At 36.6% G+C, this 25,175-nt stretch overlaps 2 protein-coding genes across 4 annotated transcripts in view; one reads left to right on the forward strand and one right to left on the reverse strand.

The window, feature by feature from the left end:
• LOC135200695 (uncharacterized) overlaps positions 1–2,703 on the reverse strand; it is a 39,191-nt gene extending 36,488 nt beyond the window's left edge. Inside the window, exon 1 of the mRNA XM_064229303.1 lies at positions 2,461–2,703. Coding sequence (XP_064085373.1) covers positions 2,461–2,703 — 243 coding nt within the window. The remainder of the gene's footprint in view (positions 1–2,460) is intronic.
• Positions 374–25,175, forward strand: part of LOC135201059 (UDP-glucosyltransferase 2-like) — a 26,794-nt gene continuing 1,992 nt past the window's right edge. The window contains exons 1-6 of one of the 3 annotated variants that reach the window (XM_064229923.1): positions 374–489; positions 7,688–7,904; positions 8,161–8,782; positions 10,738–10,861; positions 11,309–11,527; positions 11,911–12,794. In XM_064229923.1, the coding sequence (XP_064085993.1) occupies positions 7,705–7,904; positions 8,161–8,782; positions 10,738–10,861; positions 11,309–11,517 (1,155 nt within the window). In that variant the 5' untranslated portion in view covers positions 374–489; positions 7,688–7,704 and the 3' untranslated portion in view covers positions 11,518–11,527; positions 11,911–12,794. Of the gene's footprint in view, positions 490–951; positions 1,005–7,687; positions 7,905–8,160; positions 8,783–10,737; positions 10,862–11,308; positions 11,528–11,910; positions 12,795–25,175 lie in introns of those variants that run through there. The other 2 variants (XM_064229922.1, XM_064229924.1) reach the window with 2 other exon arrangements.

Here is a 25,175-nt window from a genome sequence, read left to right on the forward strand (position 1 = left end):
ATTAGTTTCATCTGGTATCTCATATATTGGATCTAGACCCAAAATCTAACAAGCAATTAGTGGTGCTTGTTAAGTAAACCACCTATATATTTTCGGCAGACGGTCAGTTTCACAGTTTACAAGTCTACTCCTAAATACCAGTAGGGGTTGCAGTCGGTATCTCGATCGTTGTATCTCAATGGTGCGAGCTGCCGGTCTAAAATAGCTCTTGAAATCATTCACAAGATTAATGTAAAGACATGTACACAACGACTTATTTACCAAGTGATTATTGCTCCTCACATGCCTCCACGCAAGCAGCTATAGAACGCTTGGGACCTTGTTTTGATCGCAAGCACAGTTTAAAGGGAACTGTGACTGTCATGGTTCAGCGTTCGTGTGAGGAATAATTCTCCACTCCTACTGCTTTTTTTTAAAGATATAATTACTAATTTCTTAAAAGGAGAGAATGAAATAGGCTGCATAATTCACAGAGGAAGATTTAGTATGGTAAGGTTGAACCCATCCTATTTTTTTCAAGAAAAATAAAAGAAGAGTGGACGAATACTAGGCCTACAAATCATTTGACCGTCCTCTTTCTCTCTGTCTCTCCCAAGTAACTCGTCTCCTTTCTACTTCCGTGCTACTCCCCCATTCTCCCTATCTCCCTACTTGGCAGGTCTAACCCCCACCCCTTCTCTCCCATGATCGCCTTTGGTGACATTTTCTGTTGTGACGTCAGCTTACTTGATAAATAAATCGAAACAAATTCTTTACGGGACGAAAATAACTTTTGCTTGGAACAGCGGATAAAAGCTATCCATTTTAGACTCAAAATAATAACTGAGAGAGAGAGAGAGAGAGAGAGAGAGAGAGAGAGAGAGAGAGAGAGAGAGAGAGAAGAGAAGAGAATAGTACATTAATTCTGGAAGTGTCATAAAAAATGCATTGTAAAACTCCGTCCTCAGTCTAGGGTTTTCGATCAGATCATCAGTGTCATTTGAACTGCTGATCGGTTGACACAGGTAAGCGAGCATCCGTCCTGACGTCGCTTCCAGCTAAACGATTTATAATTCATACTTCATTCGATTAGAATAAATGATCAAAGTGGATAATTATACCAATTTACAACTAATTTATCCGATAACCTCTCTTTTGCTCAGATTCGTCAAGCTCTCGAGGGCTAAATTTACGAGTATGAACTTGCGTTGTGATTCTTGAGTCCTGATTGAAAGGGGAAGAAGAAGAATGAACTAGAATGATGTATGGTGCGGTTATTAGGTTATAAACGAAGAAGAATACAAGTATTACAAAGATTCCTCTGCTTTTGTCCGAAGAACTTAACATCATTCAAGGAGGGGTATGTATGCATTACATATATATATATATATATATATATATATATATATATATATATATATATATATATATCAATAATATATATAAACAGGGACGGACTGGGACTAAATTTCGGCCCAGGACTTTTGATGTTCACCGGTCCACTTGAAGATGGAGCTAAATAAAATTGGGAGGTATATCTTGAAATGGAAGTATAAATTTGATGGGACACACACATAAATATATATATATATATATATATATATATATATATATATATATATATATATATATATATATATATATATATATATATATATAATATATACATATATATATATATATATATATAGTATATATATATATATATATATATATATATATATGATATATATATATATATATGGGTATATATATATATATATATATATATATATATATATATATAATAGTATGGGTCGGATAAACGGCTCTGGGAAACATAAAAATAAACATGCAGACATAACTAAGGATTACTTTTATTTTAGATTATCAAAATTTTCTTTAATAGTTCACTCTTGGATGCAACTTTGTCAATTATTAAATCATTATCAAGAGACATTAATATATCCCTCTCTACTGTTTATGGCATAAACTCCTGGAGGTGTTCTTGTGAGAGTCTGCTTCTTAGCCGATTTTTTATGAATTTCAAGGTATAAAAACTTCTCTCACAAGAAACTTGAGTAACTGACAAGATCAGGAGATACTTGTAAGCTAGATCAATTATATGATAGGCATCACTTAACAAGTTGTACCTACTGAGTATCTGGTAACAGCAGACTGGGCAATTCTTACGTGAACATTTCGTTGCAATTGTCCCATAACTGTCTTCATTTAAATAAGACTCGTGTTCATCCTCATCATTCATATCTTTAACGGTGTAGTCTTCCAAGGGTGCATTTTTCCATTTTTTCGAGTGTGTAGCTAGACTCCTTAATTCCAACATCAAGTTTTCAGCCGTTGCCCGGCTGTCGAACTAAGCATGGCTTACTGAGTTCTTAAAATTCTTGGGTCTGGAATCGATAAATCGTTGTAAAGAGTCCCATGAGAAAGAAATCGATCACTGAGGCTCTGTGTGACTTTGTCCAATATTGGATTATATACCTCAACTTCATAAGCCCTCTCTGCGTCATTCAGCCTTTCACCATAAGCCTTCTCGCCAGGCATCGTTTTCTTCTTTCTAACTCTTTTCGGTGGCAATTCTATCTGCACCTCCAACTCCAAATCTGCGTTCTCTTCATCTTCTAGCTGTTCATTAGCCCAACAAACAAAATGATCTGCAGCCACCTTAATACCTCCAAAATCTCTGTTTATTTTATTCAGACTCTCTTTAGTAGTAGCAACCATTCTTTACGAAGAGAGAATATCCATTCTGTTTGTTTGCAAATATTTCGAAAGGGGAGTAGTCTGGTCAAATATACGAAGAAATATTTGAGTAGTCAGTATGGTTTCATATTTGAGTAGTGATTCAATGTATGCTTTGGCTTTGCTGCGAACATCTGATTCCATATTTTCATGTTCTTGTATGGTAGCCAAAGTTAGCAGAACATCTGTGTATAGGGCAGTGTCAGGCTTGCCAAAGTTTCCAATTATTTTTCTTAAACATTATCTTTAGCCACCAGCGAGTTTTTCCGGTTGGAGAGAGGCGTTGATGGCGAGAACTTTGTTTTCATTCACCCAAATAATCATTGGCTTATAAGATTCTCTGATAAAGACTACAATATCATTCCCTACTGAACAGTGTTTTTTTAATTGTATTGATCTTTATTATATGTTTATGTGTGTCTGTATAATCATAGAATGCTGACTGTGTTGCCCAACCAGTTAGCAATAATGAAATGGAAAAGATGGCATATTGTATACTGGCTGATGGTTAATGAACGATAGCTTACAGAAAATGTTGATAAAATTATCGGAACAACCATTTATAGGGACATTTCAAGATTACTCTCTTGCAATGTCTGCCTTAAGGTGTGCTGGAGATGAGATTCATGTCACGCCTCTCGAGAGAGCCAAGAACTTTCGGTCTAACACGACCATTTACTTAGGCACAACTGATCATACAGAGCAAAAACATAGTAAACGTAGGCTTAATATCCAAACTGACATTACAAGATTAGCATAAGGTCCAATTTCACTTAACAGAACGAGAAAACGCTAGCGATTTTTAGGCAGCCACACCTTGGAGGAGCACACACGTGGTCAACACATGATTCATCCAGAAAACAATACATTTTAAAAAACAAGGAGGCATATACGACTTAGTAACATGAATTTTACAGAAATGTTCCAAAAAAAAAAAAAGAGTGAAAAGACGAAAATAGGATATAAATATAGCGAGCAAGAGAGAGAGAGAGAGAGAGAGAGAGAGAGAGAGAGATGATAACTATATAAATGTGGGACTAATTAATTAGTAGTTCATTTATTTTAAGGTCCTTCGTAAACATTTTACAAATATGTGGGTCCAAATGGTACAATCCCAGACTAAGATTTAGGTTGTTTTTATTAGTGATTTTGTTAGGAAAAACAACAGGAGTCTGTCTATAAATATGTAGGGGCAATTGGATAGGAAAATCCACCGGTAGAAATATATATAGAGTGAGGGTAGAGTAATGAAAGAATCTACCAGGAGAGGTAGAAAAGGCAGTTACAGACATTTTTTTTTTTTCTTCGTCCGTCCTTCGAGTTATTAAACTCGGAAATTTCTTCTTTTCGTTATTTGTAGAGTTCGTGCCTAGGTTTCTTTATTTTATTTGTTGTTTTTCTTTATGTTTCTAGCACTTAAGGATTAGTGCTCTTTTTCTAACAGTTGGTCAGTACTTTATATTTTCTACTCTGTTTAATTTTTCCACTGTGTGTCTGTGTTTTTCTTTATCGGTGTTTTGCACTTAAAATCCACAATCGCTGAGCACCAATTTTTGTTGTGTTTTTGTCTTCGTTTGTACTTACGGGTTTCCTTTTTTTTTTTTTTTATTCTCTTTCCCTCTTCTCTTCTCTTTTATTATTAGTCAGTCTTTCTTCGGTAGCTTGTTGGTAATGTTTGGAAGGTTATCTGTTATATGGGCTAACCTTCAGTTATCACTTGTGGTGAGTTTTTCTTTTCTTAGGAACATTGTAGATTAATTTCTTTTCATTTTCCAGTCTCTCCGGATGGGGTTTTAAGCTTGGGTACACCGTAGGCTCTTGGACAAGTTTAAACACCACTTAATTATTCTTACTTATTATTACAATAATAAGTCACAGTTTTACACAACACTACACAGGGAACAGAGGAAGTACTGCCGTAGCCTCCCTGTATAAGGCTTAGATCCTAACTGAATTTCTCTGAGACCTCAAGTGAAGTCTCAACCTAACTCATACAGTTAAGCTCCTCCTTAACTTCTACTAAGACACAACCTACTACTTCTTGAGTGGCTTTCCTTCCTTCCGGTGCCACCCCTAGATTAGTCTTATTGGTTATGTTAATCTACGGTAACCACCCACTGAAGGTGTCAAAGTTCAGATTTTCCACTGGAGTTTACAACTTGCTGTTTTGGCAAACTGCTGCCTGTGTTTAGTCTCATTTTCGAAACTGCTATTGCTGCAGTCTGATACTGCCACACATCTACTCCCTTTTCTACCTCTCCTGGTAGATTCTTTCATTACTCTACCCTCACTCTATATATATTTCTACCAGTGGATTTTCCTATCCAATTGTCCCTACATATTTATAGACAGACTCCTGTTGTTTTCCTAACAATTTGTATAATTGCTAATTCCACATTACTAAGGCTGATAAATCCAATAGTTTAGTAGTTCTGGACAAAACGGACTACATATCACGCATGCATACTTTATTATAAGATGAAACAACTTACGAAAAACTCACAAAAAACCCGTTTGACCAAATAATAAAAACTTTAATATCAATATGAAACAAATTCTTAAAGATAAAAAAGAACTCTTGTGTAAATTAACTGTAAAGTGTCCCTCATTACCTTATTTATATGGCCTAGTTAAAACTCATAAGGAAAACAAACCTATGCGCCCAATTATTATTAATATAGGATTAATGTTTTTGAAAAACTATCTAAATCTAAATATTACTAAATTGTTATCCCCGCTACTTGGAACTGTATCTAATTCACACATCCGGAATTCTCTTGATCTTGTAGAAAAATGAGATAACATTGTACTAAACCCTTGTGATATCTTTGTCAGTTTTGATGTATGTTCCTTGTTTACAAAAGTCCCTATTGACTCTGTGCTAGAATATTTAAGTAATGAACTTGTATTGCATGAATTGCCTATGTCCGTTAGTCACATAATTTCATTGATTAAGTTGTGTATTTGTGATTGCAGATTTATTTCTAATGGAGAATATTACCAACAAATGATTTGGTATCACCTCTCCTTTCAAACTTATATATGGAATTTTTTGAAAGACAACACCTCCCGAATATCACACTTGTCCCCTTAAAATGGTACAGATATGTAGATGACATCTTAATAGTCTTACCTGTTGGTATCGATGTAAATGACTTATTATCTAAATTGAATAATTTAGTGCCATCCGTAAAATTCATTGTTGAAATTGAAAATAACAATGTCATCCCTTTCCTAGACATATTAATACATAGAGAATCTTTCCAATGTGAATTCAGTATTGATAGAAAACCCACAAATAATTTAACATATGTACATTTTTATTCTGGCCACCATTTTAATATTAAAATGTCAATTTTTTCTTCTATGGTCTTAAGTGCTTTGCGTATCACGAGTCCACAATATCTTGACCAAGAAATAGAATACATAAAAAAGATAGGAAACGATCTCTGCTACCCACCTTATATAATTGATTTATGTTATCAAAGAGCTCAAAAAAAGTTTTATAGTGTTGCTAGTAATGAAAAAGAAACCCATAAAAATGTACTTAGCTTGCCTTACTTTCGTGGATTTGAAACCATAAAATCAATATTTAAATCGTTTAATGTCAATGTAGTGTTCTCTTATAACAATGCCATTAAAGATATGGTAATTAAGAATAGTCCCGAAACAAATAACAACATCATTTACAAAATTCCTTGTAAGGATTGCCCATCTTTTTACGTCGGTCAGTCAAATAAAAATTTATGTGTACGTATTAAGCAGCATATGTATTCAGTTAGAACAGACCAGACTTTAGATGCACTGTTTATCCATCTGAGCGAAAAATCTCATTGTATAAATTGGGGCGATACCTTTGTAATTGCTAGATCTAATGATTAAGTTTCAAGAAATTTACTGGAATCAGCAATTATACAAATCACTCATAAAAACAACCTAAAACTTAGTCTGGGATTGTACCATTTGGACCCATATGTTTGTAAAATGTTTATGAAGGAGCTTAAAATAAATGAAATACTAATTAATTAGTCCCACATGTATATAGTTAGTATCTCTCTCTCTCTCTCTCCCTTTCTTTCTTTCTTTCTCTCTCTCTCTTTCTCTTGTTAGCTATATTTATATCGTATTTACGTCTTTTCACTCATTTTTTTGGATCATTTTTGTTAAATTTATGTTACTAAGTCGTATATGCTTCCTTATTTTTCAAAATGTATTGTTTTCTGGATGAATCATGTGTTGACCACGTGTGTGCTCCTCCAAGGTGTTGCTGCCTAAAAATCGCTAATCTTGCCCTGAGGCGTTTTCTCGTTTCTGTAGAGTGAAATTGGACCTTATGCTAATCTTGTAATGTCAGTTTGGATATTAAGCCTACTTTTTACTAAGTTTTTGCTCTGTATGATCAGTTGTTCCTAAGTAAAGGGTCGTGTTAGACCGAAAGTTCTTGGCCCTCTCGCCTTTCATTTTCCTCCATGGCAAAACCTTTATACACACACACACACACACACACACACACACACATATATATATATATATATATATATATATATATATATATATATATATATATACTATATATACTATATATCTATATGAGGTAAAAAATACATTTTTTTCTGTTTGTTTATTTATTACTTATATATTTCTTTTTTAAATAAGTGGGGTCTCTTCTTTCTGTATTTACTTTTATCTCGTTTTACTTCTTCCTAATGAATATACCATATATTCTTTGGAATCTTGAATTTCAAGTCAGTGGCCCCTGCGTGGGCTTGTTCCATACAAATAAGTTTTATCTTCTGAATATATTAATAATAAATAGTAAAACAAAGCCTCTACCTTCTGCAGTTAAAACACTATCTTTATGCCTAAGCTGCTAGTCCTACAAGGAGTGAAGGAGAGTTCATGGAGCATCAGCTTTGTATAAAGCAATGTTCCTTCATCTCAATCTAGATATCTCTTCTGTATTCAGCGAAGTCAGGCGGAGCAATGGCCTGTCTCTCGTCAGTCCTGATAGCAGGGATCTTGGTATCCCTTGTGGAACCTTCCATTGCCAAGCAGTACAACTTGCTAGTCATGTGTCCGATTGGGCCACACAGCGTCTATCGCCTGACGCTTCATCTCTCCGAGATCCTTGCCAACGCTGGTCACCTCGTCACCCACGTGTCGACTTATGGACCTTCCTCCAAGTAAGACAGTTTGGTGACTGGTTTTCAGAGGAGAGACTTGAATATGATTATTGGCAAGAGTAAGCTTATAAGGAAAAAATAACTGATACGTGCAAAAGAGGGATGCTGAAAGAATAGAAGTGGTTTATTCATTGTCAGGAGCTTCTATACATATAGCAGTTTGACTACCATCATGATGTTTCAGTTAATTTTGTCCTCATTCTAAACTTTTGAATGTGAAGTATACTCTTTGTTGTAGGATATTTTCCCATTTCAGACACCCGAACGTCACAGAAGTTCCCACAGGGGCATCTGTCGAGCAACTGGAAGCCATGAACATCTTCCACTATAGGAACAGTTTGGCTGGATACGACTGGATCAGAGACGTCATTGAAAAAACAGGGGACGCGATGTGGAGGAACGAGCACATCAGACGCCTTTGGGAGAGACGGCGTGATTTTGACGCTGTTGTGATTCTCAGTACAATGAACGAAATTGCTGGTCCTTTCCTGATGGATTACAATGGAGCGTTTGTTACCTTGTGCTCCTCTGGAGCTGCTGTAGAGGCCCTGAGCATAGCCGGGCAGGGCAATTGGCTCCCTCTGTCTGTGATACCGAATAAGTTGGTGTATGATGATCACGTCTCCTTTCTCGAGAGGCTGACAAATGTGTGGAGGACGTGGGCCTTGTACAGTGAATACGAGGAGACATCCATCTCTATGTCTCAGAAAATTCTCGAAAGATATATTCCTGGCATGCCCCCAGTGGGACAGCTTTTTGAGAGGGTCCACCTGACCTTGATCAACGGTCACTTTGCGCTAGATGGACCTATGCCTTTGCTCCCCACTCAGGTTGAGATCGGAACCATCACTGCAAAGCCTCCCAAACCTTTGCCCAGTGTAAGTCTACCAAAAAGAAATCAAAATATTGTTGCCAGTCTGTAGATTCACAGGAAATGGTACATTGTTGATGAAGAGTAATTTTACTAGAGTAGGTGGAGGAGGTGTCGATAAAAGTTACTTTTGCTCATGCCAATGGTATGTTAACATATCTCTGTTTAAGGTAGTCAGTAAATGCAATTAAACTTGCCTCCCTTCAACAAATTTTGAGATGTGTGCACTGAAAGACCCCAAAGTAGTTTAAGTCTAGATTTGAGAGTTTTACCACAATATGAACAATGTATTTTGCACATAAGTCACTTCTGAAGAGCTGATGCGAACACAGAAAAAGGTATTGATATCTATGTTTCCTGGGAAGTGATTGACTTTAGGTAACCTAGAGTTGTAACAAAACTTTGGAGTTGTTGCTCTCTGCTGCAGTTACAATTCATAAGAATAATTGGTAAGGACATATACCAGAAGAGTAAGTAATATACGTAAAGGATTTGTTCCCTAAAATAAATAGAAACCAGAAAACTTGAGGCTCAGATGTATTGAATAGATATGTCTAGGGCAACCCTTAGAATCATATAAATGAATTGATTGAGGGATTGATTAGTGCTATAACTGGCTCTCCAACAGGTTAATTCAGACGCTAAGCTTATTTGTACACTAAAAACCTCTAGAGGACAGGATAAGCGCCTCCCTAACAGTGGTGATAGTGGTGGTAGGGACTTGTCTTTAAAACAGCTCCTTAATATTTGGGTCAAGTTAGGTTAGGTTCTAGGGCATAGGCTTTGCCCTTGTACCGGCACCTCAGTTTTTCTATAACATATGATACAGCATTCCCTTCTTGCTTCTCAATACTGCCTTCAATAAATGGTTTGTCAACTGCTTCACTTCTCACTTTTACATAGTGTGGATAAAATGTATGCTAAACTTATCTTCTGTATTTTCACAAAAAGGCCACTTAATACCTCTTTATATATGTCTTTATAAAATATCTAAGCATTGTACATATTTTTTTCTTGTTTCTATATAGTGTCACATGCAAAAAATGTATTGTAGGATGGCCAGAAAATAGTATATATATATATATATATATATATATATATATATATATATATATATATATATATATATATATATATATATATATATATATATATATATATATATATATATATATCTATATATATATATATATATATATATATATATATATATATATATATATATATATATATATATATATATATATATATATATATATATATATATATATATGTGTGTGAATATATACATATATCACACATAAATATATATATATACACATATACATGTATCCCCTCACACACGATCTTCTCTTGTTTAGGATCTCGAGGAATTGCTGAGTCAGCTGGCGACTCGGGCATCATACTTTTCACCCTGGGCAGCTATGTGAAGAGCAGTGATATACCCAGTCAGTACAAGGTGAACTATCTTGTGGACCTTTCCCGCTGACATGATTTTTCGTTAGAGTTATTTATTCGCGAACTGTCTGTAACGGGAGAGCCTGCATGGGGACACACGCATGCACACACAATATATCTGTTCTGAGTGAATTTAGATGTCAGTCGCTTTTTTATTGATCAGAATGGAACAAGCAACATCAGTCTACTTTAAATTCTAACGCACATTTACACCAGTTATTCTTTGGAAGACTTGTTTTTATTATTAGTATATTATACAGTGGGCGAACTCTATTCAAATGGAACAAGGCCACCACAGGGACCACTGACTTGAAATTCAAGCTTCCAAAGAATATTAAGGTGTTTATTTGAAGGAAGTAACAAAATGTAATAAGAAATACAGAAAGAGGTTGTTAGGTAGAACTAGCTTGACAAATGAATTAATTAAATTGATAGAAAAGAGTAAATAAAGAATTGAAGTCAGCTTTCCTAAGAATCTCAAAATCTTGTCTGTTTTCCTCCCAGGTAATTTTTCTTGAGGTTTTTAGAAGACTGCCTCAGAAGGTCATTTGGAAATACGAAGAGGATGACCTGGATCTCCCGCCAAATGTCATTACGAGGAAGTGGCTGCCGCAGCAGGATATTCTGGGTAAAAGTCAATGTTTGTTGAATCAAAATGGGTGAATTGTGATTGCTAAACTAAACTTTAGTGTCAGGAGCCCTCTGAACAACCATTCTTTTTGTCTGTACACCAGGTGACTGGTGATTGTCACAAGAAACTTTACTTTATCATCAGGATCACTGCAAAACCAACTTGGCAAAAAATTTTAAAATATCCCAGACATTTCAACAGAACTTCTCTCCGAGCAATGTCAAATCGACAGCTATACTTTTTTTTTTTTTTTTTTTTTTTTTTTTTTTTTTTTTTGTTTTTTTTTTTTTTTTTTTTTTTTTTTTTACAAATTTTGATAGTACTTAGACAGTACCTGGCATCTCTCAACCAGACTGGATACAGTCACTTTTTTCTTTTTAGGTCTATAGCATTGACTTACCTGTTTGTCCCGCGCAACTCTGTTGATTGCACTATCTCCTCCAGGACATCCTAAAACGCGGCTTTTCATGTCTCACTGCGGTAATTTTGGAGTTCAGGAGGCGAAGTACCATGGGGTTCCAATTCTGGGTTTCCCTGTAGCCTTCAACCAGAACAGCAATGCGGTTCAGATGGCCAACAAAGGACTAGGTCTAGTGATCAGATGGGATGAGCTGACAAGAGAGCTCTCTTCACGTCAATCCAGACTCTTATAAATGACCCATCGTGAGTTTTACGCAAATTGTTTTTGCTTCCTATTGTCTTTTCTTTGTCTTTTACAAGTTATTGATTTTTTTTCATGGGCCTTCTCCTCTGCCCTCTTTCTAAGCTGGTTCTCTGTTTCACTTAATCTTGTGAAAATTAGCCCTGGAAATCTGGATAAGTTGGATGATTGTTGCATTCTGGAACCAGCAAGACAGTGCTTTTATCCTCTATTGGGAAATGATATTTAAAAGGTCCATAAAATCTTACAAAGCTCCACAATAATAATATATGTCTGTCATTTAGTACTATGGTCACATAGTAGGTATTTCAATGAAAGAGTTTATATATAAAACACTGCCAAAAACCTGCCAAATACCCGCTGCCACCACTTGCTTCCCACGCAGATACGCTGCCAGGATGAAGCGAGTGTCAGAAGCGGCTCAGGATCAGAAGGAGACGGCAGCCGAGAGAGCCATCTGGTGGATTGAGTACGCCGTTCGCTGTAACGCTCGCAACTGCTCTTATGCCGAGTACGGGGGCAAGACGCTCCATTTCTTCCAGTACGTGATGGCGGACGTGGCAGTCTTCTTGGTGCTAGCCTTCCTTGCGCTAGCGTCTTTCTCCTGTTATGTCTGTGCATGTGCGTGTAGAATTATCTCCAGAGTTTGGAGAAGACGAACAAAGGAAAAGATCAACTAACAATTATTGTTAATCTGAACAAGAACCCTTTTCATATGGAACAAGGCCCCGAAAGGGGTCATTAGCTTGAAATTCAAGTTTCCGAAGAATATTAGTGTTCATTCCAAAGAAGCAACAGAAAGTAATAATAATAAAAATAATAATCATTATTATTAATCAGAAGATAATAAAACTAAATTGATTTTGAAAGTATAGCATGTAAAAAAACAGTATAAAAATTAAACAAAAATTTTAAGTTTAATAAAGTTAGAGATAATTTATACCAACAAAACAGACAATGTGAATGCATTATACATATAGTGTAGAAATGACAGTTCTTCTAACTTGAATATTTAGGGGTAAACCTATAACAGTGAACTTCATAATCATCTGCTACGGGGCCTAAAGATATGGTATCTGACCTCACTAACAGATTTTATAAGTATATCATGAGTGAATCTTTTTCCTGCATTTAGCTTGATCAGCTGAAATTATGACTATATTCATAGTTTAAGGAAGAATTTTTATATTGCTTTCACTGGCTGTTTCCCCTAAGGTAGAAACAAGGTTTAGGTGCTATTTACTTAGAAGAAATGGCCTAATTGTTTTTCATAACACTTCTTCAGTTATGATTAAATGTATAAAATCAGAATGTTCTAATTCAACCCCACAAAGGAAGTCTTTAGAATTGACTAAAATGACTCTCCAACTTTAAATATATCAGCATACTATGTCACAGGACATACTGTGTAACAACCTTTATTATTGTCATATAATGAGGTTTCGCCCCTGCCAAAGAGCTCATCAGGTGGGTTTAGCCTTTCCGAATGAAAGAAATTGGGAAAGACAAGGCACCGACGAAACCCTCCCCCCTCCCCCAACACCCAAAAGGAGGGCGAAACTGCAGCTTAGATGACAGAGGCATTAACTTACCACAGTAGGGGTTGACTATGCTTCGAAACTGGTATACCCATGCCAAGTGGGCCCAGTTGCTACCGAATTCCTTAAGAAAACTATGGCCAAGATAAGAGGTGGGCAGAAAGCCAGCTTCGATGACGGAGGCATTACCTTACCAAGGTAGAGGTTGCCTATGGCTTGAAACTGGTATATCCATGCCAAGTGGGCCCAATCGCTACCGAATTCCTCAAAGTAACTATGGCCTAAAGGAATCCCATCCCCTCGAATCATGGATATCTGCACATCAGTGTCAAAATACTTACAGTCTGGATTAAGGTATATATTTACTTGATGCACTTACCATACAGCTTGATGTTGTCCGTGAACATGAGATGGTAAATTATGTTGCCTCCTTTATTGAGTTGGTACCCAGCATCCATCTTCTATAGTACTCTTGTCATGTGAATCATGGCTACTACGATGAATTAGTGGAGAGATCCCTCGCCTGATGTTAACCTCTCCTAGTCTTATCCCAGAGCTTGTAAATACTGTATTCCAGTTGCCTATTGTATTTTTGAGGAAGCTGATGGTGCTTTCCTCTGCCCCATATATGTTCAAGGATTCTATTAGCCATGTTTGTGATATCATGTCGAAGGCTTTCTTGTAGTCGATCCATGCCATGCTTAGGTTGGTTTACCTTCTCTTACTATTCTTCATTACAATTTAGCCTATCAGGAACTGGTCTTTTGTGCCCCTATACTTCATTGGGCAGCCTTTCTGTAGGCAGGGAATGGTGTTTGTATCCTCTAGGTAGTTATGCCGCCTTTCACAGATGATACCTGTTAGAAACTTCCACATTATTATTATTAATATATTATTAATTATTTTTTTTTTTTTTGCTCTATCACAGTCCTCCAATTCGACTGGGTGGTATTTATAGTGTGGGGTTCCGGGTTTGCATCCTGCCTCCTTAGGAGTCCATCACTTTTCCTTACTATGTGCGCCGTTTCTAGGATCACACTCTTTTGCATGAGTCCTGGAGCTACTTCAGCCTCTAGTTTTCTAGATTCCTTTTCAGGGATCTTGGGATCGTGCCTAGTGCTCCTATGATTATGGTTCGATTTCCACTGGCATATCCCATATCCTTCTTATTTCTATTTTCAGATCTTGATACTTATCCATTTTTTCCCTCTCTTTCTCTTTCAACTCTGGTGTCCCATGGTATTGCGACATCAATGAGTGATACTTCTTCTTGACTTTGTCAATCAACGTCACGTCTGGTCTGTTTGCACCTATCACCCTATCCGTTCTGATACCATAGTCCCAGAGGATCTTTGCCTGATCGTTTTCTATCACTCCTTCAGGTTGGTGCTCGTACCACTTATTACTGCAAGGTAGCTGATGTTTCTTGCACAGTCTCCAGTGGAGGGCTTTTGCCACTGAATCATGCCTCTTTTTGTACTGGTTCTGTGCAAGTGCCGGGCATTCACTTGCTATGTGGTTTATGGTTTCATTTTTCGTATTGCACTTCCTACATATGGGAGAGATGTTATTTCCGTCTATCGTTCTTTGAACATATCTGGTTCTTAGGGCCTGATCTTGTGCCGCTGTTATCATTCCTTCAGTTTCCTTCTTTAGCCCTCCCCTCTGTAGCCATTGCCAATTGTCATCGCTGGCTAGTTCTTTTGTCTGTCTCATGTATTGTCCGTGCATTGGTTTATTGTGCCAGTCCTCTGTTCTGTCTGTCTTTCTCCTGTCTCTGAATAATTCTGGGTCTTCGTCTACTTTTATTAGTCCTTCTTCCCACATGCACTCGTTAGCCACTCGTCTTCACTGTTTTCAGATATTGCCCCAGTGCTCTGTTCTCGATGTTGACACAGTCCTCTATACTTAGTAGTCCTCTCCCTCCTTCCTTTCGTGTTATGTATAGTCTGTCCGTATTTGCTCTTGGGTGTAGTGCTTTGTGTATTGTCATATGTTTCCTGGTTTTCTGATCTATGCTGCGGAGTTCTGCCTTCGTCCATTCCACTATTCCTGCGCAGTATCTGATTACTGGCACTGCCCATGTGTTTATGGCTTTTATCATATTTCCGGCGTTGAGTTTTGACTTGAGTATCGCCTTGAGTCTTTGCATATATTCTTTCCTGATCGTGTCCTTCATCTCTTGGTGTTTTATATCCCCTCCTTCCATTATTCCCAGGTATTTGTATCCTGTCTCATCTATGTGTTTGATGTTGCTCCCATCTGGTAGCTTTATCCCTTCAGTTCTCGTTACTTTGCCTTTTTGCATGTTGACTAAGGCGCATTTTTCTATTCCAAACTACATCCTGATGTCCCCAGATACAACCCTTACAGTCTGGATTAGGGTATCTATTTCCTTGATGCTCTTACCATACAGCTTGATGTCGTCCATGACATCAGATGGTTAATTCTGTTGCCTCTTTTCTTGAGTTGGTACCCGGCATCCATCTTCTGTAGTACTTTTGTCATGGCTACTACGAAGAGTAGTGGGGACAGTGAGTCGCGCTGGAAGATCCCTCTCCTGATATTAACCTCTGCTAGTCTTATTCCAGAGCTTGTAAGTATTGTATTCCCAGTTGCGCATTGTATTTTTGAGAGCTGATGGTGTTATCCTCTGCCCCATATATTTCAGGCATTCTATTAACCATGTGTGTGGTATCATGTCGAAGGCTTTCTTATAGTCTATCCATGCCATGCTTAGGTTGGTTTTCCTTCTCCTACTGTTCTTCATTACCATTTTGTCTATGAGGAGCTGGTCTTTTGTGCCCCTACACTTCCTTCTGCAGCCTTTCTGTTGGTGGGGGATGGTGTTTGTCTCCTCTAGGTAGTTGTATAGCCTTTCACTGATGATACCTGTTTGTAACTTGCACATTATTGGTAGGCAGGTGATAGGTCCTGTAGTTACTGGCTATATTTCCCTTACTCTTGTCTTTTTTGTACTAAGGATGTCTTCCTGTGGTCATCATTTGGGTGCTTGGTGATTTGAGATACAATGCTGGAGTTGTTCTGCTATTCGTGGGTGTTGCCGGGCCTTTGAAGTTTTTTGAGCCAGTATCCATGGACTTCATCGGGACCTGGGGCTTTCCAGTTTGGTATTTTCTTTAGTTGGTGTCTGACTGTGTCTGTCGTGATCTGTTGTGAATCTTTGTTTTATTCTCCCTGTTTCTTCTTCCTTGACTTCCTGGAGCCATGTTGCATGTTTGTTGTGTGATACCGGATTGCTCCATATGTTTTCCCAGAGTCTCTTACTTGGTTCGGGTTCAGGAATTTCTGGGTGGTTTTTATTATTATTATTATTATTATTATTATTATTATTATTATTATTATTATTATTATTATTATTATTATTATTATTATTATTATTATATTATTATTATATTATTATTATTATTTTAAATCTTATTATTTTATTTTCATTATTATTTTTTTTCTATTTTTATTATTTCTGTTTTATTTGTATTATATTTATTTTTATTTACAATATTTTTCATTAATTTTTATTTTGGGGTATTTATATAATTATTTTTATATCTTTAAATCTTTTTATGATATTACTTTTATACTTTATTATATTTTATTGATTTTTTATTGATATTTCTAGTTTTATGTTTATTATTATTTTTTATTGTCTCATCATTATTTTTAATTTTTTTATTTTTTATTATTATTTGTATATTTTTTATTTTCTTATATTTATTTTTTATTTTTTATTGTTTTTGTCTTATTTTTTTAAAATTTTATCATTATTCTTTTAATTTTTAATTATATTTTTACAACTTTTATTTTTTTTACTTTAAGAATATTATTCTAATTTTTATTATTATTATTTTATTTCTATTATTTGTATTAATTTTTACTTTTTGGATTAATTTTGTTATTTTTATTATTTATTATTTACATTTTTATTATTTCTGTTTTTATGTGCATTATATTTATTTTTTATTTATTTATTATTTTTATTCTATATTTGTAATTTATATAATTATTTTTGCTCATTTTATTTTTTTTTTTGTATTTATATTACTATTGTTTTTACTTTTATTTTATTTACATTTTTATTTAGATTCTTAGTTTTCTGTTTATTATTATGTCTTTATTTTATTATATTATTTTATTTTTTATTTTTTACTTTATTATTTATATTTTACTTATTTTTTAATAATCTTTATTTTTTGCATTAAATTTATTTTTATTTTAGAGATTTTTATTTCAAGTGATTAATTTTATTTTTATAAATTGTATTTATATTTTTTTATTTTAATATTATTTTATTTTTATTGTGTTATTTTCATTATTTTTTTATTTATTTTTATTTTAACCCCCGCTTACGCCGATTGGACCTATTAAACGTCGTGTCAAAATGTCTCCCGTATGCCGATTGGACGTATGATACGTCGGGCTCAAAAAAGTTTTTTTTAAAAATTCGCGGAAAAATACTTATAGGCCTACCAGCCGAAAACTTTTGTATCACGCGCCTTGGGGGATGCTGGGAGTTTCCACGGATCAAGGCGTTGTTTTGTTTACAATCGCTACGCAGGCGCGCAAGCGCGAATTTCTTTCTTATCCTACTAAAAAGTATCAGTGACACATCTCGGAAATTATTTCGTCACTTTGACATAATTTTTGCACCATTTTAAATTATCCTTTACATAAGTTATTATATATGACAATGTGCGCAATTTCAATGTAAAATACAACAAAAAAATACTCATGATTGTAGCTTTATCAGTTTTGAAATATTTTCATATAAATAACGATAAGTGCAAAAATTTCAACCTTCGGTCAACTTTGACTCTACAGAAAATGGTCGAGAAACGCAATTGTAAGCTAAAATTCTTATTATTATAATAATATGCAATCATTTGCCTTCATTTTGAAACAAATTGGACGTCTCTAGCACAATATTTCGATTTATGGTTAATTTATGAAAAAATTGTTTTCTCACGTTCGTGCGATAACTCTTCCGATAAATTTCTTCGTGCGATTGTCCTAATGTTTGCACCCTTTTAAATTTGCCGTTACATAAAGTTTTATATATGGAAATGTGCGCAATTTCATGCAAAATACAACAAAAATCAACCCATGGTTTGTATCGTTTTATCAGTTTCGAAATATTTTCATATAAATAACGTAAAGTGCAAAAATTTCAACTTTCGGTCAACTTTGACTCTACCTAAATGGTCGAAAAACGCAATTTGTAAGCTAAAACTCTTATATTCTAGTAATATTCAATCATTTACCTTAATTTTGCAACTACTTGGAAGTCTCTAGCACAATACTTCGATTTATGGTGAATTTTGAAGAAAAAAAAAACATTTTCCTTACGTTCGAGCGGTAACTCTTCCGAAAAAATCAGAATTTTTTTTGTGAGATTGTCGAAATGTTTGCACCATTTAGATTAGCTGTTACATAAAAGTTTATATATGAAAAATGTGCGCAATTTCATGTAGAATACAACTAAAAATGATTGAAGGTTGTAGCTTTTCTCTTTTTTCGAAATATTTTGCATATAATTCACAATAAATAGAAAAAAAACACGTTCGGTCAAATTTGACTCTACCGAAATAGTTGAAAAAAAACGCAATTGTAAGCTAAAACTCTTACGGCCTAATAATATTCCGTCATTTTTTCTTCATTTTGAAACAAATTTGAAGTCTCTAAAACAATATTGTGATATATGGTGAATATTTGAAAAATATAGTTTACCTTCACTCCGCGCGCCGATTCGCGGCCGCAAGTTCTCCGAAATACGGACATCGCATTATCCTAATATTTGCTCCTTTTCATATTAGCCTTTTTTTATAGAGTTTCATATATCAAAATGTGCGCAAATTCATGAAGCATACAATAAAAAAATATTAAAGGTTGTAGCTTTTTCCATCATCCCCGAAATATGTGCATATAACAAAATATATATATAAAATTTCGACATTCGTTCAAATTTAACTCGTCCCAAATGGTTGAAATCTGCAATTCTAATCTAAAACTCTTACAGTATCATAATATTCAATCATTTGTCTTAATTTTTAAATAAATTGGAAGTCTCTAGAACAATATTTAGAATTACGGTGAATTTTTGAAATAATATTTTTTTACGTCCGCGCATTACGAATTCGTACATCATTTTGTGATAATATTTTTCCGGTGTTGCTTTTGTTATTGTTTTACTCTGTATTATATATCAAAAGGATTGCAATTTAGTGTACAATATAACGAAAAAAAATTAACTCGTTAGCTTTGACCGTGTTTTTGACACAGCGTGATTTGAATACAATTATCTATGAATTTTTTTTTTCGCTACCATATATCGCATTATTTACATATGATAATGATATTATTTTTCATTTCTGATGATTGCATACTAAACTTCAAGCAATGACAAAAAAATGAGCCAAAAATAAACTCTTAATCTTCAAAATTAAGAGCGCTGTGATTTTTTGAAAAAATTATTTTTTGTTCTGCTTCCGCGCTCACTCCAACCGGCGCCGGCATACAGGAGAGGTTTTGATTTTTAGGGCTTCGGCGTAAGATTAATTATATATTTTTATTACTTTTAATTTATATTATTCTTTTTAATTATCTTCATTAGTTTTATTTCTATTTTTTATTTATATAGCTGCTTTTTTTATTATTACTTTTTTATTGATATTCTTAGTTTTCTGTTTATTATTATATTGTTCTCCTTATTATTTTTAATTTTCTATTATAATCATTTTAAACATTTTTTGCTTTTATGCTTTTTTGTTTTATTTATATTTTTTTATATTTTCCTTCTTATTTCATAATTCGGATTTTTTTTTATTAATTTTGTTATTATTTTAAGTACCTACATTTGATTTATCATTTTTACTCTCATTATTATTATTGTTATTATTATTATTATTATTATTATTATTATTATTATTATTATTATTATTATTATTATTATTATTTTGTTAAAATGATTGCTGCTTCAACATTTAATCTTGTAGTCTTCTCTATTTTTCTGATGACGGCTTTCTTGTTGTTGCTTAGACTGGCGAGCAACGCACCAAAGGGCATGGTAAAATTCGGTTGAGTCATTTGGTTATTATTGCTTATACAATTCTTGCTTATACAATTCTCTCTCTCTCTCTCTCTCTCTCTCTCTCTCTCTCTCTCCAACGCGACGTTTCCTCCTGATCTGCAGGACATTATCAAGCGATGACTGCTGAGGGACTGAATTCGAGAGGTTGTTGTTGTTTAAGATTTAGCTGGCCTTGTGCCAGCACGGGCTCTTGCTCGTAGAGCAGCCCGTAGCTTTTCGAGTGGCGAGTCCTTCTTAAATCGTGTTGTTGCGGGTTCTCGAGTACAGTATAGAGAATCTCTCCGGCAGGTCGAGTTTTCATTGGTTCCTGGGAAGGTGACTCATACGGCGAGCGTTTACGAGTCTTGCAGACCTTCTCAGGCGAGGGTAATCACTGGGAGCCTTTTGATTGGCTTCTACCTGAGTGACGTCACCCCTGGTATTATTCTGATAATGTGCTTCACGTCCAGTGTTTGTTTCATGCGCTTTGGTACTTTCGTTGGGGGGTAGGGGTGTGGTCCTCCTCACACACGTCGGTATCAGGAACGCTTCTTGAGTGGTATTAAGGGGAGCTTTTGCTCGAGTATAAGCAGCGCTTCCAGGAGGCGCAGACGTCGCGGGTCTTGGACTCTCCCGATGATTTTGATATTCCTGATGATGTCGTCTCTTGTGATGTCTTGCTGGTGTACTACAAGGGCGTGCTGCCTAATGGCGCCCTCCTGGGCGTGGCAGGAGATCCTTTTAGACAGGCGCATCGTCGTCATGCCGATGTAAATCCCAGGGTATCCTTGGGTGGGGCATAAGTATCGGTAGACAACGTTGGACTGCTTTAGGGGGTCTCCTAAGGGCGGGGAGGGGTTGTTCTTCATCAGGAGGTCCTTCGTACGCCGATTCTTATAGTAAATAATAAGGGACACTCTCTTCCTTCCTCCATAGGGCGGACGTGTTCCTCTATTATTTTTTTTCATGGCTGCTTCGTCCTTGTATTGGTGGTGCATGAAGGCTTTGTAGAAAAGTTTTTATATCCTCCGGGGGTGGGATGTTCCTTCTCTCTTCCTCCGTCATGTACCACTTGTCAAGGGCGGCTCGTGTTTCTCAGTTTAGGAGTTTATTTGAGTACCCATTATTAATCAGCATCTGGATGCTCGGTCGAGTTCGAGGTGAGTGCTTTGCCACGTCGAACAGTGCGAGAGGGTCCTCCGACGAAGGCCATGACGGTGGTGGTCTTGAACCGCGCAGGACACTCGCTATCTCCATTTAGACAAAGTGCAAGGTTCGTAGCCTTGGTGTAGACTGTTGTAGCTAGCTTCTGATTCGTTTTTGTGACAAGGACGCTGAGGAAGGGGAGCCGAACGTTGCTCCCCTTCCTTAGCGTCCTTGTCACAAAAATGAATCAGAAGCTAGCGACAACAGTCTTCACCAAGGCTACGAACCTTGGACTTTGTCTAAATGTAGATAGCGAGTGTCCTGCGTGGTTAAAGACCACCACTGTCAGGCCCTTCGTCAGGAGGGCCCTCTCGCACTGTTCGACGTTGGCAGGACACACCTCGAACTCGACCGAGCATCCCAGATGCTGATTAATAATGGGCACTCAAATAAACTAATAAACCGAGAAACACGAGCCGCCCTTGACAAGTGGTACATGACGGAGGAAGAGAGAAGGAACATCCTACCCCCGGAGGATAAAATTTTTTTCTACAAAGCCTTCATGCACCACCAATACAAGGAGGACGAAGCAGCCATGAAGAAAATAATAGAGGAACGCGTCCGCCCTATGGAGAAGGGAAAAAGTGTCCCTTATTATTTACTATAAGGAATCGGGAGTACGAAGGACCTCTTGATGAAGAACAACCCCTCCCCGCCCGTATAGACCCCCTAAATCAGTCCAATGTTGTCTACCGATATGTATGCCGCGCCCAAGGATGCCCTGGGATTTACATCGGCATGACGACGATGCGCCTTTCTAAAAGGATCTCCTGCCACGCCCAGGAGGGCGCCATTAGGCAGCACGCCTTTGCAGTAACAGCAAGACATCACAAGAGACGACATCATCAGGAATGTCAAAATCATGGGAGAGCCCCTGACCCGCGACGTCTGCGCCTCCTGGAAGCGCTGCTTATACTCAAGCAAAGCCTCCCCTTAATACCACTCAAGAAGCGTTCCTGATACGACGTGTGTGAGGAGGACCACGCCCCTTTCCCCCAACGAAAGTACCAGAGCATGAAGCAAACACTGGACGTGAAGCACATTATCAGAATAATACCAGGAGTGACGTCACTCAGGTAGAAGCAAATCAAAAGGCTCCCAGTGATACCCCTCGCCTGAGAAGGTCTGCAAGACTCGTAAACGCTCGCCGTATGAGTCACCTTCCCAGGAGCCAATGAAAACTCGACCTGCCGGAGAGGTTCTCTATACCGTACCTCGAAGCCCGCAACAGCACGATTTAAGAAGGAATCGCCACTCGAGTTCAGTCCCTTAGCATTCATCGCTTGATAATGTCCTGCGGATCAGGAGGAAACGTCGCGTTGGAGAGAGAGAGAGAGAGAGAGAGAGAGAATTGTATAAGCAAGAATTGTATAAGCAATAATAAACCAAATGACTCAACCGAATTTTACCATGTCCTTTGGTGCGTTGCTCGCCAGTATAAGCAGCAACGAGAAAGCTGTCATCAGAAAAATAGAGAAGACTCTTTACAAGATTAATAGTGCTGAAGCAGCAATCATTTTTAACAAAACATGTCTACGAGAGGGTCTCCTTCCGAAATATTATTATTATTATTATTATTATTATTATTTTGCTCTATCACAGTCCTTCAATTTGACTGGGTGGTATTTATAGTGTGGGGTTCCGGGTTGCATCCTGCCTCCTTAGGAGTCCATCACTTTTCTTAATATGTGCGCCGTTTCTAGGATCACACTCTTCTTCATGATTTCTGGAGCTACTTCAGCCTCTAGTTTTTCTAGATTCCTTTTCAGGGATCTTGGGATTGTGCCTAGTGCTCCTATGTTATGGGTACGATTTCCACTGGCATCTTCCATTATCCTTCTTATTTCTATTTCCATATCTTGATACTTATTCCATTTTTTTCTCTCTCTTTTCTCTTCACTCTGGTGTCCCATGGTATTGCGACATCAATGAGTGATACTTTCTTCTTGGATTTGTCAATCAACGTCACGTCTGGTCTATATGTTCTGATACCATAGTCCCAGAGGATCTTTGCCTGATCGTTTTCTATCACTCCTTCAGGTTGGTGTTCGTACCACTTATTACTGCAAGGTAGCTGATGTTTCTTGCACAGGCTCCAGTGGAGGGCTTTTGCTACTGAATCATGCCTCTTTTTGTACTGGTTCTGTGCAAGTGCCGGACATTCGCTTGCTATGTGGTTTATGGTTTCATTTTTCGTATTGCACTTCCTACATATGGGAGAGATGTCATTTCCGTCTATCGTTCTTTGAACATATCTGGTTCTTAGGGCCTGATCTTGTGCCGCTGTTATCATTCCTTCAGTTTCCTTCTTTAGCTCTCCCCTCTGTAGCCATTGACAATGTCATTGCTGGCTAGTTCTTTAGTCTGTCTCATGTATTGTCCGTGCACTGGTTTGTTGTGCCAGTCCTCTGTTCTGTTTGTCATTCTCCTGTCTCTGTATATTTGTGGGTCTTCGTCTACTTTTATTAGTCCTTCTTCCCATGCACTCTTTAGCCACTCGTCTTCACTGGTTTTCAGATATTGCCCCAGTGCTCTGTTCTCGATGTTGACGCAGTCCTCTATGCTTAGTAGTCCTCTTCCTCCTTCCTTTCGTGTTATGTATAGTCTGTCCGTATTTGCTCTTGGGTGTAGTGCTTTGTGTATTGTCATAGGTTTTCCTGGTTTTCTGATCTATGCTGCGGAGTTCTGCCTTCGTCCATTCCACTATTCCTGCGCTGTACCTGATTACTGGCACTGCCCATGTTTTGTTTATGGCTTTTATCATATTTCTGGCGTTGAGTTTTGACTTGAGTATCGCCTTGAGTCTCTGCATATATTCTTTCCTGATCGTGTCCTTCATCTCTTGGTGTTTTATATCCCCTCCTTCCATTATTTCCTGATATTTGTATCCAGTTTTTCATCTATGTGTTTGATGCTGCTCCCATCTGGTAGCTTATCCCTTCAGTTCTTGTTACTTTGCCCTTTGTATGTTTGACTAAGGCGCATTTTTCTATTCCAAGCTCCATGCGGATGTCCCCCAGATACAATCCTTACAGTCCCTGGATTTGGGTATCTATTTCCTTGATGCTCTTACCATACAGCTTGATGTCGTCCATGAACATCAGATGGTTAATTCTGTTGCCTCTTTTCTTGATTGGTACCCGGCATCCATCTTCTGTAGTACTTTTGTCATGGAATCATGGCTACTACGAAGAGTAGTGGGGACAGTGAGTCTCCCTGGAAGATCCCCCCTCTGATATTAACCTCTGCTATCTTGATTCCAGAGACTTGTAAGTATTGTATTCCAGTTGCGCATTGTATTTTTGAGGAAGCTGATGTGTTTATTATTATTATTATTATTATTATATTATTATTATTATTATTATTATTATTATTATTATTATTATTATTATTATTATTTTGTTTTCCAATTTTTTTATTTATTTTGTTTTTTTGTTTTATAAATGTTAGTTTCTATTTCTAATATTTTTATTTATTTTATTCTAAAAAGTTATTACGATATCTTCTTCCTTTTATTTTAATATTAACAGGCGAAAGGAAAGCCCTACAGGTCCTGGCTGGGGGTGAGGAGGAAATGACCAGTTTTTTTCTGGTCGGTACCGGATTGACATCCAGGCTCCTCTTATATGCAATTGGGGTAAGAATAGCTAGGAAAAAATACAAATTACTTTAAAATTTGCAATTTCTCTCTCTCTCTCTCTCTCTCTCTCTCTCTCTCTCTCTCTCTCTCTCGTCTCTCTCTCTCTCTCTCTCTCTCTCTCTCTCTCTCTCTCTCTCTCTCTCTCTCTATATATATATATATATATTATATATATATATATA

Source organism: Macrobrachium nipponense, chromosome 27, assembly GCF_015104395.2.
Source record: "Macrobrachium nipponense isolate FS-2020 chromosome 27, ASM1510439v2, whole genome shotgun sequence".
Taxonomy (NCBI): domain Eukaryota; kingdom Metazoa; phylum Arthropoda; class Malacostraca; order Decapoda; family Palaemonidae; genus Macrobrachium; species Macrobrachium nipponense.